This window comes from Vigna umbellata, chromosome 1 (assembly GCF_029865625.1).
Source record: "Vigna umbellata cultivar VRB3 chromosome 1, Vumbellata_1.0, whole genome shotgun sequence".
Lineage (NCBI taxonomy): Eukaryota > Viridiplantae > Streptophyta > Magnoliopsida > Fabales > Fabaceae > Vigna > Vigna umbellata.
In genome coordinates, this window is record NC_142165.1 from 31,920,050 (window position 1) to 31,934,736 (window position 14,687).

Here is a 14,687-nt window from a genome sequence, read left to right on the forward strand (position 1 = left end):
GGTGTCAGTCATACTTTTAACATCTGCGACTTAATTCCTTTCATAGGGAATGATCAACAGGTTGAATCAGATATGAGGACAGATCCTTTTCAAGAGGGAGGGTCTGATGGAAGACCATCTAAGACACACATTGGACCTCTTACTAGAGCCATGGCAAAGAAGATTCAAGAGGAAGAAGGATCACCTACCATTTTGCTTCTATGGAAGGTAATTTACATTAATTCTTCTTTCCAAAATTAAAAGCACATTTTTTTTCTTTGCTTTGTAGGATTAATAAAATTGGAGGGAGCAGCTGCCAACATAGCCTTTGAGCACATGAAAAGAGAGGCTTGGAGGGAGAAGCTTGCTGCCAAAGCTATCAAAAAAGCTCATAACCTAGCTAGCCCAGCTTTCACGTGTGCTGCTGAGTTGGAATAAGAATTCAGAATTGGTGTTGTTTCACGTGTGCTGCTGAGTTGGAATGAGGCATGTTTGGAGCTGAAGCAAATTGGCGCCTTTTCCATTTGCTTTTGGATTGAATTTCATTTCAGATTTGAGGCTCTTATCTTCCTATAAATAGGAGACCTCTTCCTTTTGTAGACACTTTTGAGCTTAGTCTAATTGCTGCATAAATGAAATTCCAGCTTATCTTTGCTCTTGAGTCAACCCAATTCTTCACTTTCTTTCTCCTTACCTCTAGCTTCCTTCCAAAGTAGAAGGCCCTCTGAGCTGAGAGGTTCTAACCCATTCCATTCTTCACTGAAACCATACCATTCTCTACATCTATTTCAGAATTCCGCTACCTTCATTGCTCACTGGAACGCTTGCTGTTTGGCTTTCTGGTTCAATGCGTCTCACCCATAGCAAGCATCCATCACACATCTTTCCAAAATAAAGGGATCTATACACCGAATCTTCTAATTTCTCAATTTCTTATTACTAAGAGGAAAAAGTCTTATTTATAAATACCTAACAGAAGAATGCTTCTCCTGTAGTTCGACTTATCAGTCCTTTTAGCATCAAGAAGAGAAAGAAGGTATACCAAATTTGACAAAGCGTTTCAGACACAAGAGAAACACTTTGAATACATAGTGAATCGAAATAGAAGCAGAGAAGAGTGTTTGTGTCTATTAGTCACTGCCATGTGTGATTCACATCACAGTTCTCATATTCTCACTTTGTCCCTTCTTCCTTTTTCACAGTATCTTTCCCGCATGGCTCAAGTGTTTCTCATCATTTTTCTATCTATATCCATATCAAGGATAAAGGATTTTACTACCAAAACACTTTTTTATTTTGAAATTCTAGAAAATAACTGATGATTGGGGCATGTGTGATGATATTTAGAATGTTAGGCTCTTTAATCATAAGAATGTTAGAGATTATCATTGATGTAATAAGCATCTTCATTGATGTAAAGACGAACCTGGGAGCGTGACCGGGCAGCGGTGGTGGCGGCAATGAACGACGCGCAGGTGGTGGCAATGGCGTGACAACAGCAATGCGTGGTGGCGACAATGAACGGTGCACAGGTGGCAGCAGTGGCAGGACACGCAAGGCGCGATAGCGGCAACCCGTGGTGGCGGCAATGAACAGCGCGCGACAAAGATGAAGAACAAGAACGATGGCGGCAATGAATGGCGAGGAAAAATGCTTCTTGCCCGACGAAAAACCCTAACAATGCTTAGGAAGAAGAAGAAAAGGGTTTTGCTATTGAAGGCCGCGAGGGGAGAAGATGGTGTTTTGCGATTCTAAACAAGAAAGAGAGAATGAAAGTCAAGTGGTTTTGTCCTGGTAGAGCACTTATACACCTCGGTTCCAATAATAACCCAAGCATAAATTGCTTATACGCCTCCGTTATGCCATAACCCAGTACCTAACATGTTCACTAAAAAAATTTTAAAAAAAATTTCACCTTATACGCCTCGGTTTCACGTACAACCGAGTCAATATATTGTTTACGCTTCGATTCCTGGTGAACTGAGACATATAAGTTCTCCGAAATTACAAAAATGATACCACTTTTTGATAGGCTTCGGTTTTGTATAAACCGAAGCGTATTGTGTGAGTTTGAAAGTTAATTTTGCACTAGTGTTACCTACAAATTAAATTCCGTATCTAAATATCGGTAGATAACTCGAATTTTTTTTATAGTTTGTCATTCATATATTGTGTTATTATTGTGTGTGTATTGTGTCTATGTTTGTGTTTTGCGAAAATAGTATGAACTTAGTTATATGGAAGTAAAAAATGTTGGAGATATTCCGAATGCATAATAAAGACGCAAGATGATGGGAAAGACCTGGATTTATTTAAAGTTTTTCTTTTATACCATGAACTTTTGAAATAATGTAATTTGATTGTTTATTTTATCGTTATTTTTGTTAATTTTGAATTTTGGTAATTAGATAATTTTTTTTTAATCACTATGACTTTGTTCGTTTTAAATGTGAGGTTTTTTTTATGAACACGGTTTCCGCTTTATAGAATATTTTGGGCCGGCACAGGCTGGAAGCACTAGTACAAGCAGGAGAAAAGACAGCGGTTGTTTTTCATTATAGGCACCGGTTCTCGAACAGAGGCATATGCAGACGAGGCAAAAAGTGTACCACTTTTGGCCTCGGTTTGAACCGAGGCATAAAGAGAGACGATTTGGCATCGGTTCAAATACAACCAAGGCCGTATGTTCCACCTACTGCTTCGGTTGTAGTCTGAACCGAGGCAGTAGAGGTTTTTTTTTTTTATTGCACCCTACTGCCTCGGCTGTAATCTGAACCGAGGCAGTAGAGGTCTTTTTCTTTTTACGCAATACTTTCGGCCTCTCTTGTGGTCATAACCGAGATCATTCCACTCTACTGCCTCGGTTGTACTCTGAACCGAGGCAGTAGAGTTCTTTTTTTTTTTTTACGCAGTGCTTTCGGCCTCGGTTGTGGTTTTAACCGAGGCATATATCGCTTTTCTACCTCGGTTGTGACACCAACCGAGGCATATATCACTGTTTTTTTTTTTAAAATGAGGTCTGTTTCTGCGACATTCCCCACAACAGAAACAAACCTGCATATATATTTACAGCCAGAACAGTCGAGAATAATCCAGAAACGTATATTTTGAATGAAAATTATAATAAAACATAAATACATTCAATTGAATCATAAATCAACTTCTTATAAGCATAAATCAATCAAATTATAATCCTAAATCAAGTTTGAAGCATAAATAAAACTGAATGTACAATGTTAAACTAATAATAATGTAGAAAAACATCAAACAACTTAGAAACATTAACTTAGAACTTAGTATATCTTAATATCTAGTATATACTATTATATAAATGAATTACATATTTAGCCAGTGCTTTCCTCACAAGTTGAAGTGACTTCTCCGGAATTGGAGCAGTCCTATTGAATTTCTGCATAAAATACAATGATTTAACTTAGTGTATTTGAAATCTAAACTATAGGGAAAATAAAATTGAAACCTAAATAATACCGTTTCCCATCCACTGGTGTAATGTGCACGAATAATGGTCATCATCCAAAACATGACGTAGTAACCACATTCATATGACCCCGTTTGTATATTACACTACAATATATCATCATAATTATAAAATGTTAAGTAACATCAATTGAATGGAACCAAATGTAAATGAGTATGGACTAAAATACCAAACCTTAAGGGCAACCCATGCAAGCTTTTTAGCTGTAGCAGTAGATCTCCCAGATAACATCATATGTGTTGCAAGGGAACTATTAAAAGCAATTCCTTTAGCATACATTTATATATAAAAAAAGTAGAAACATTGAGATTCTTACCAATCTACTACATGTCTAAGAGAGCTGGGAGGAGACTTCTGCAATGAACAAAACCAGACAGCAGTGTTCTCCGGTATGGAGATCACAAGTAGCTGCCAATGACACCTGAAATTGGTAATAACTTATGAATCATATACCAAAATTAATAAATGAATGTGTTGAAGTTAACAAACTTCACTTACCCATGTATATAAGGGAGAAAATATATCTCCTTCCCCATTCCAAAACAGGTGCTGATGTATGTCTGGATATCATCAAATTTATTTCTTTCATGAGTCATAGAGGGGTCAATGAACCCATATACATCGTTGAACCCCTTCTTGTTACTAACATCAGACATATACCTAAAATGAAGAAATAATATGATATAAGTAAGTTGATAAAATAGAATTGTATAAAAAAGTTTTCATAAACTTACATCATCCACAGCTGAATGAGTGTAATATTAATTTCTTCTCTACCCGACGCAAGCTCCCTAACATCTTGATGATGCAAGTACAATGGGATCTGAGTTTCTCTTCCAAATGTAGTAGAATCCCAGTGTACATTCATCGGCACATTTGAAATGATTTTAGCGAGCTCGTCTAACGCACCAAGAGGGTCATCCTCAGATAAATGAGTCTTCTTCGGTGGAGGACTTCCCTCTTTACCTATCTGCTGTTAAATGCAAAAATGGTTATGTTATAACGTCAATTAGAAGTAAATATTAAAATTGAGAAGTATATAGTACAAGTGTTTACCGGGGGATTAGATACATCACCAACCAAATGTCTAGGCCAGGCGACAAAGGACTTAAATGCTTCTTCCACAGTGAAGAACTCATCTGTAGGCACAGGAAGAACAGCATCCGCTATGACAACTTCATCCACCGTGACCTTGACCTCATCTTTTTAAACACTTATTTATCAATAACGTTTTGATAGTATGAATATAAAATTATTTATTAGTCTAATTAGATGTGTTATAACACTTTAATTTTCATCTACTATTTATACTAATTTTTAATAAAATAAGTAAATTTAATGATTTCATATAAATATGTAAGTTGAGTAAAATGCCTTTTATAATACCATAATATATATATATTAAATTGAAAAAAAAATTATCCTTAAATAAATTAAACTACCAATCCTTAAAAAACAGTATAAAATAAACATTTGATTTTATAAAAATTGATGTCCAATTTATATGTTAGTATAAACATATGCATATGAACTTAATGAAAAATTAATTAGAATGTACCGTGACTATAAAGTTTTCGATGCTATCTGCCATTTAATTTTATATATAATTAAAAATATTGAATTTTTACAAACTTTTTTAAGAAATATATTTCTAAATTGATTTTGAATGGATTGTATTTACACTAACATTGTAAAAATTAAAGTCATAAATAAATTACGCAATTATTTTAGTATGAAGTATTCAAATTATTTCTTTCGACCCCTGATCCATTCTTTCAGACAAATTCTTACCGCAATTTCATAAATTAAAGTCATATGTTTATGTGCACTTTGATTTAGAATTGTGGTTGATTGTGTCTCATCCTTACAGGCATTTTCCCATCCTTTAATCCAATAATTGTCCCTAAACAGAGGAATGTTTCTGACAGTGTAATAATTCATCCTAACACCTTTTATGTTTACATATGCTTACTTTAAGGTATCTATTTGTTTAGGCGAGTTAATACTCTACTCTTGCTTTTTGGCATATTATTTCCTTTCGGTTTTCCTGATGTCATTACTATAGAAGATGACAATGCCATTGCAACAAATTAATCAGATTATAGCAGATAAATTGTCGTTAGTTTGTGAATCTTATTAGTGATGCCTCTGCTAGTTCTTAATCTGGTGCCATCAATTATGACAAATGTGATGTTAAATAAGGACAATATATGCTTGATCCAACAAAATTTAAAAAATCAACTCAACCAATACATACGATTTGATTCTCTTCCAGAAACAACAATTATTATCAGCAAGAAACAACAATTATTATCAGCAAAAATACAATCAACTAACCTCAATGTAGACAGGAAGAATGAAACAGCGTTGGAGGCAGTACCGGCGGAGGCAGCAGTGGCGGAGGAAGCACCGGCAGGCGAGAGCACTGGCAGAAGCAGTGGCGGAGACCGGCGACGTACCAATGACAGCAGCAGTGGCGGAGGAAACACCGGCAGGCCAACGGTGACGCGTAGGTGAAGGGCGGAGGCGCAGCCAACAACGAGGCCTGAATGCGCGAGCACTGACAGCAGTAGTGGCGGAGGTACACCTACTTAATATTCAACTCTAAAATTATCATAATAACTTAACATTAGAAGAATTTGAGTCAGAATAATCAACTTAATATTATTACAAAATAAATTTTAAAGAAAAAAATGCAACAATTACAGAACACGTCTAACCTTGCTTTTATTTTATTACCCATCTTGCATTGGCCATAATTTATTACAGAATAATTTATCCAGGCAACTACAAATTCATGCCGATAGCTATCTTAATTATGATAAAATTAAATCAAATTAACTATCAATAATTAAATGACTTTCGTCAAATCTTCTACTAAAAAAAATTTCATGATTTTTAAATCTCAGTTCATTAAATCGATAAATTGAATAATAATAATAATAATAATTAGTTTAAAGAGATAAACTAATATAGATTAGAAAGATTAATATAAATATGAAAATTTTCCAGTGATCTAATAAAAAAACATGTCTGTTCCAGTGCAACCAAAAAGATAAAATGAATCAAAAAAGAAAAAAGAGGGTTTAAATATGACAAACCTAATATACTGGTGTGACAGCTGGGCAGCAGCTACAAGTCCTTTTCAATGTGCTTCCTATATTCATCCAACGTTGTGGCTCCAATACACTGCAAAAAAAATTTCACACTTCCTTACAATAGTTCCAAGTTCCACTAACAGTATGTTTAGTATAAGCATAATTCTTGTACCATTTAACCAAAATTGAACTGCTGACCCTGCAAACGGAAATTTTTGAAGATAAAATTCCAATACTAAATATTAAAAGTTCACATTATTTAATTCAACTAACACGCCAAGAGCAAATGATCATTTATCAGAATTGCTAATTGATATATGAACTTACCAGATCTGTTAGTTACAGTCAGTTTTTAACTACTTACAATTTAAAACAAAAGTACTTAACAACCAAAAGACTAGGTATTCCTGTATCTAAAACAGACTTGCAAATATAGCCTAAATGTATGATTATTGAAAGCAAGTTGGCAACACAGAATAGAACAAGTCATTTTATCCTTTAGTATTTATGTTTCAATGGCAATACATGCACCAGGTATTCTTTTCTCTAAAACATATTTGCAAAAATAGCCTAAATATATGATTATTGACCAGCAGGTAGCAACACAGAAGAGAACAAGTATGCTCCAAATATCAAGTTCAGGGTTCACAAAAAATTAATAGCAATGAGAAAACAATGTAGTAATACGATTAAGTAAATAATAAATAATATCATTCTACAGGAGCTAAGCAACAGCTGGTCACAAGAACAAGCATACAACAAGTGATGCAAAACTACTTTCCATGGCATTCAAGAATATCTCTTTTTTTGGTTTGCAAGGAAAATAGCCAACAACACTATTTGAATTACAAGAATATATCCCACAGATGAAAATAAAATAAAAACAAAACAAAGGAGAATAAACACACAATGTAGTTATAAACCAAGTATTGAATTAAGAAAATCAGAAATAATGAATAGCATTCAAAATCAGCAACAACCAATAATACAACAAATTAACAAACCAGAGATTCTTCGCCTTCTCCATCCACAAGCTCTGCTAGAAGAGACAGAATGTTAGTCTGAGATGGCAAAAACCGCCGACTGTTGCTCCGAACAAGCTGCAAAACACTTAACATCAGAATCAACACATTGCGTACCAAATCAAGGACAGAATAACTCAACAAAATTATCAGCAGTTTAATACAGCAATCAAAATAAAATTAATCATAAAGAACGAAACAGCAACAAACACCTGCTAACAAAACTAATCCAAGACTTCAAATGTGAGAGTCACCACCACAAATGTGAGACCACTGGCAACAGCAGTGGCGGAGACCGGCGACGCACCAATGACAGCAACAGTGACGGAGACCGACGAGGCACCAATGGCAGCAGCAGTGGCAGAAACCGGCGAGGCACCAATGGCGAGACGGCGAAAGCAGGACGCAGGCGAGAGAACTGGAAGCGGTGAAGCGGTGGCGCGGCGACAGAAAACAAAATGAATACGAGGAAGAAGAAGTTGTCTGATTTGGTTGATGAATAAGAGCTACTACCTCGGTTACTTAAACACACGATGCAATAGGTGCTGGTTTAGGCACCGGTTGCCTACGAAACCGAAGCAGTAGGTAGGCGTTCTGAATTTTCAGTTACCAGAAGGGGTTTAAGCTTCGGTCACTTACCAAACCGATGCCGTAGCTACGCCCAACGACCTCGGTCCCTTCTGAACTGAAGTAATAGATGCTGGTTTAGGCACCGGGTGCCTCAAAAACCGATGTCGTAGCTATGCCCAACGACCTCGGTCCCTTCTGAACCGAAGCAGTAGAGCCTGACAGAAATGTCAGGGTGCCGTGTAGCAGGTGCAAGGAGCAGAGTTTTAGGCTTCGGTTGCGTGGCAGAACCGAGGCAATAGAGGCTTATCAAAAGTCAAATGTCTTATCGGACAGAAATGTCAGGGCTGTGCAGAGGTATATGCTTCGGCCTTGTCTTAACCGAGGCAGTATGCGGATTCCGCTTCGGGCTCTGTTGCAACCGAGGTATAAACTGTTATATGCTTCGGTTTTCTCATAACCGAGGCATATATGGCGCGTTTAAATCGGAAATTTTTACTAGTGAAGGTGACTTATGCGTGTGGTTTCGTTTCTTTTGGGAAGAGAGCGTGATCACATACAGGAAGAGACAGATCACGGTCGAAGTTAGTCCAAGCCCGCGTTTTAACTTTTGAATGTTATTGCACAACTTTTTAAAGGGAAAACAGCGTGATCGATGTGGAATCGCACTTTAGTTTTTATATTTGTTGATTTCTTCGCAGGTGTAGAAATTCAGATAGAAACTTGGTCAAAAATACAAGTCTGCGTTTAAACTTTTAAATATTGCCACACAGATAATCCTATGTGATCCAAGTCTTAATGTCTCCAACCATGGTGATATGGAGAGAGATGGTGTTATTGGTGATGTTCTTGCTGTTTCTAGTCCAACAGGTATGTGCTACGAAAGAGCAAGAGCATGCTACAGACTGTCTCCCTTCTTTCTGTGGGAAAATCGCAAACATAAGTCGCCCATTTCGATTGAAAGGTGACCCAATACATTGCGGCGACAGAAGGTACGAACTGAACTGTGAAAATAATGTTACGGTGTTAAATTTGTACGGGAAAAAATATCATGTGCAGGCAATCAACTACGATAATTTCACAATCCGAGTGGTTGATCCGGGAGTTGAAGAACCAAGTTGCTCCTCCCTTCCACGCTATTTCCTGTCTCAATCCAATTTCAGTGATACTTATCTTGATACTTATCTTGCTCACAACGTGGATCCATACCGAGTCACTCAATCCCAATTCTCTGAAGTTATTGGTTTTTACGAGAAGAGTCTTTTCAAGCACATAATCTACCTGAATTGCAGCCATCCAGTGAGTGAGAATCATAGGTACGTGAATACTACTCCGTGTGTGAAGTGGGAGTCAAAGGGGTATATGTATGCCTTCGCCGGTAACTTAACAGCAGCGAGCTTTGAAGTTGGTTGTCGTATAAAGCTGGTTTCTCCGACGTCTTGGTGGGGTTTGGACGAAAATGAATATTCCTACACTGTGATGAATACGGCGCTACTTTATGGATTTGAGATGTCGTGGTTGCATTTCGCCTGTGATGATCGATGTGGAAACTCATATTATGGGGGCGAGTGCTATATGGACTCTTCCACCCTCAAGCTTCAATGCTCGCTCTCCTGCAATATATTGTCATCACTGCTAACTGACTGTGGTAAAGTTGTTCAAATGCAAGTTAAATTAATATTTTAATCAAACGAAACCTTATATATCATCTTCTTTAACTTTTTTTTCAATATTTAAATTTCTTCAATTCTCATTATACGTGATAACTATTTATTTACCAATGATCAGCAAAACCATCTGTCTTTTGTTAACACTAATTTTCCATGCAAAGCTTCCCATGTCTACATTTATATATTTTCTATGATTAATACGTCATTCTATTCATTAAATTAGTTTTTTTTATGCTTTACAAGAACATTGAAGATATATACGCTTTAACAGCTTTAAATAATAGTAAATTTTAAAAGTTGTTAAAGGGTATATAACCTTAGGTCCTGATGCAATATTCTTCGTCTGGGAGTGATAAAAGGAATTCTGAAAATCATATTTTCTTTCACTTTCAGGAAAATCGACATGGTTACAGAGGATAGCTAATGGAGCATGTAAGAATAGTGTCATCTTAATTTACCTGCGCTTTGCTTATGACCATATCAATTGATTTTTACGTGTTATTACTATATTTAACCATATTCTTTACGATAATTTATTAACTCTAAAAATATATATATAATTTGATATTTATTAATCATGTAATAAAATATTACTAAAAATAATAATATATTTTAAAATAAATAATGATAGAATGACACAGGATTACATATATTTAATATAAATTACAAGAATAATATAATTACAAAAAAAATTTATATTTTTTAAAAAATAAATAAAATAGAATAAGGTCAAATAAATATGAAAAATATCTGTATATAAAAATATAATTTTTTTTTAAATAATTCAGTACAATAATTGACTTGTCAAAATTTTAAATTATAATAGTATCGTATTAACCTAATTTAACAATGTCAAATATAAAACAGTTACCTAAAATAAACATAACCTTTCATTTTAACCCTTTATACAACAAAAAATATATTTATACATTATTTTTTACATCTAAATATTAATTTAGCACTAAACGAACACCAATGAAGACATGAAATTTACAAAATGTAGAACCATAATAACTAAATTTATTGATTAAGTTAGAAAGAAAATTTACTTTTTTTAATGTTGTTGTTATTATTATTATTATTATTATTATTATTATTATTATTATTATTATTATTATTATTATTATTATTAAATTGTCGTCTACTATCAAATTTTGGAAACCAAATTCATGTTTTATTTTAACAAATGTATTACTTATTGTTTCTCTTGTTAACTAACTTTCTTATCAAAGATATCTTTTTCACGCTATTTACTTATTCAAGTTTGCTTTTCTTGCAGATTATTTTGTGACTTATGTTGGGGCAGGTGTGTTTTCCAACTTCTTTACACTGAAAATAATATTAGTCACATGCTTTTATACTAAAACATTTATTATAATAGTTTGTATACATCTAAAGAAACTTTGAATCTTAGGAAACTAGATTTCACACTATTTGTGCACTTTAGAAATAAAGTGTACTAATTGATTAAAAATCAACAATTGAAAATTATTATAAAATCCAATGCTCATATAACAAACTTTAAAATTATTTATATAATTATTATACTTTACCTTTTAGCATGCACTCTTCTCACTTTAGAATAGACAAATTCAGGAAGCTATATTTATGTTATTCCACTTACATCTTTCTTTCTTCACAACTATATTTCTGATTTGACTTTTAGGACTGTTTCAAACTATCAAAGGAAACCTAAGATTTGAAGTATACATCTTCAACTTTGAATCAGTATCATGGATCAACTTTGAATCAGTATCATGGATGATTGGAAGCTTTGGTCTACCATTATTCTTGCTAGTCAGGATTTTGTTTGGGGTGACATTACTTATTGTGCTTCTGATATACAAATGGCGGAAAAGGCATTTGTCAATGTATGAAAATATTGAAAATTATCTAGAACACAGTAACTTGATGCCTATTAGATACTCATATAAGGAAATCAAGAAGATGGTTAAAGTTTTCAAAGAAAAATTGGGTGAAGGTGGTTATGGCTCAGTGTTCAAGGGAAAGCTATCTAGTGGAACTTGCGTGGCAATAAAAATGATGGATAAATCAAAAGGCAATGGACATGATTTTATAAGTGAAGTTGCAACTATTGGAAGAATTCATCATCAAAACGTGGTACAATTAATTGGATTTTGTGTTGAAGGTTCAAGACGTGCTCTTGTTTATGAATTCATGTCCAATGGATCTCTTGATAAAATTATTTTTTCAAAAGATAAAACTATAGATTTTGATTATAACAAAATATATCATATATCAATCGGGATAGCTCGTGGGATTGCTTATCTCCACCATGGATGTGAGATGCAAATTCTGCATTTTGATATAAAGCCCCACAATATTCTACTAGATGATAATTTCATTCCAAAGGTCTCTGATTTTGGATTGGCTAAACTATATCCGGTAGATAATAGCATTGACACCATGACAGCAGTGGGAGGAACAATTGGATATATGGCTCCAGAATTGTTTTATAAAAACATTGGAAGAATATCCCATAAGTCTGATGTTTATAGTTTTGGGATGCTTTTGATGGAAATGGCAAGCAGAAGGAAAAACTTAAATTCCCATGCCGAGCATTCAAGTCAAATTTTCTTTCCTTCTTGGGTTTATGAAAACATAAGAGAAGAGAAGGATATAGAAATGAAAGATATCACAGAGGAGGAAAAGAAAATAGCAAAGAAAATGATGATAGTTGCACTTTGGTGTATACAAATGAATCCAAATGATCGTCCCTCCATGAACAAAGTGGTAGAAATGCTTGAAGAAAAGATGGAAAACTTGGAAATCCCTCCAAATTTTTCTTTATATCCATATGAAGCTAGTGAATACTCCGAACAAACAATTGTAAGTGAATTTGTTAGTTCTTCTAGTTATTCTACCAAAATTTCAATAAATCCTACAATAAAGAATAGTAGTTGATTTTGTACGATGGTTATTTATTTTCATCTACCTTATTATATTGAACATTTCCTCATCTATAGTATGTCATTTGAATATATTACCTTTCCTTGTTTTTATAAGTTGAAAAATTGGTTTCTAACTATAAAATTTTGTTCAAATTTCTACTTCAATCTCCGTACTCATTCACATATTTTAAGAGCAGACAAACCGTGATGTCTCTGTTACCTCTTGTTAGTGCAGGTTGTGCTATTATGATAAATCATGTCTCTAAAACGTATATTATTTTCCAATAATATAAATACTTATCCTTCAAGAAATGTGGCTTCACATGAAGTTTTCTTACATTAGAAAAATTGTTTTTGAATATGTTTATTAGATCAAAGCTAGCTATTAATTTATTTAACAAATAAGTTATTTTGATCAATTTAATTTAGTAAGTATATGTAATAACTTACTTCATAAGTCATACAAATAAATTTTGATCAAATACCTACAATATAACATAATAATTAATCTGTAATATATTTAATAAAAAAAGTCATACAAATAAATTTTGCAATTACTACCGGAGATGGTTGAAATATGGAAAATTGTGAAGTCAATGGACCTTAATGATTTTGCAACAAAAGTGTCTTCATTGCCTTCATGATGTCAATGAAGATACCTATAATAGAAAAATTTATTTAAAAAGTAAGAAAAACTTTGCCCACGTTGTACCGAGTGATAACAACGATTATCACCATAGGATCATCCTACTTAGGGTCAGGAACATGAAAATCCTTGTCCGAAAACGTGATTGGTGGCATCGAGCGTTTCTTGACGTCCACCCTATGCATACTTTTCAAATCTCTCAAATGCCTCTTTCTCGACGAGGTTGTTGACCCTTCTCCAGCAAAGCCTCCAGAGATTGTATTAGTGTGATCGCGCAACTGTGGATCTTGACTTCAACTTCTGCTGCGACGCTCAGATCGACGCTCATCTCTACGGTCGTACTGTCCAGATCTTCCTCTTCGTTGCGAGCTTCTTTCCCCCCGCTCGTTTCTCACATACTTTCTTAAGAGCCCTGCTCTTAACAACTCATCAATCTTGTCTCGAAGTGCACTCTTCAGTGGTATGCCCCATATTCTAATGATAGAGGCAGTTCTTACTACCATCCGCATTCTTAGGCATTGGTTTTTTCTTCAACGGGGGAGGAGATCAGCGCCAAAGCTTCCTCTAGAACTCTTGCTCTCGGTGCGTTAGAGGGGTGTACTGATTAAATATGGGTCCTTTCGGACCATCTCTATACTTGTTACCCTTATGGCATTCGTCCGGAATGAACGCGTCTTTGCCCTCCTTTCACTCTTAACCTGTTGAGGATGAAGCATTGTCCTCAATGTGTCTTTTCTGGACAGCACGCAACTCCTCAATCCGGATGAACTCAACAGCCCTCTCCTGCATTTCTCCCAAGGTTAAAGGTGGTCGCGCGAACAAGTTGTTCGCAAAGGAACAAGGCTTTAAGGTTGTGGCCAAGGTGCTCATGATGAAAGTTTTGCCAACATCTTTTACTTGTCGCGCTGCCTGATTGTATCGGTCAATAAAATTCCTCATGCTTTCATCTTTTCTTTGTCTAATCTTCGTTAGCTCCATATAAGTTAAGGTTTGTCCCCGGCTAGAAGCAAAGTGCTGTTCAAACAAAATTCTCAACGTACCAAAATCGTCTACGGTCTAAGGGTGAAGAGAACGAAACGATGCTAGAGCCTCTCCTTTAAGGGATAAGGAGAATACCCTCACCAAACGAAGTCATTTGGCGAATATATCGTCATAGCGTCCACAAACAATCTCAGATGCTCTTTCGGATCCCCCGATCCATCGTATTTGTCAAGAGCTAGAGGCATCTTCTCCGACATAGGCTCTTCCATAATAGCCACTGTGAACGGGTGAAGCGCACAGGCCCGTCCAGCAT

At 35.1% G+C, this 14,687-nt stretch overlaps 1 protein-coding gene across 1 annotated transcript; it reads left to right on the forward strand.

Moving 5' to 3' along the window:
• The first annotated feature begins 8,900 nt into the window (after window positions 1-8,900).
• LOC148205155 (LEAF RUST 10 DISEASE-RESISTANCE LOCUS RECEPTOR-LIKE PROTEIN KINASE-like 2.3) lies at window positions 8,901-12,806 on the forward strand. Its single transcript, XM_088102874.1, has 4 exons — window positions 8,901-9,813; window positions 10,229-10,267; window positions 11,115-11,141; window positions 11,502-12,806. Exons 1-4 carry the CDS (start codon window positions 8,964-8,966, stop codon window positions 12,758-12,760), a joined length of 2,175 nt encoding a protein of 724 aa, XP_087959000.1. The 5' UTR covers window positions 8,901-8,963; the 3' UTR covers window positions 12,761-12,806.
• Window positions 12,807-14,687: the final 1,881 nt, after the last annotated feature.

Coding starts and splice junctions, on each gene's coding strand:
- LOC148205155 (XM_088102874.1), top strand. CDS start 8,964: ATGTCTCCAACCATGGTGATATGGAGAGAGATGGTGTTATTGGTGATG. Junction 9,814..10,228: donor ATCACTGCTAACTGACTGTG/GTAAAGTTGTTC, acceptor TTTCACTTTCAG/GAAAATCGACATGGTTACAG. Junction 10,268..11,114: donor GAGGATAGCTAATGGAGCAT/GTAAGAATAGTG, acceptor CTTTTCTTGCAG/ATTATTTTGTGACTTATGTT.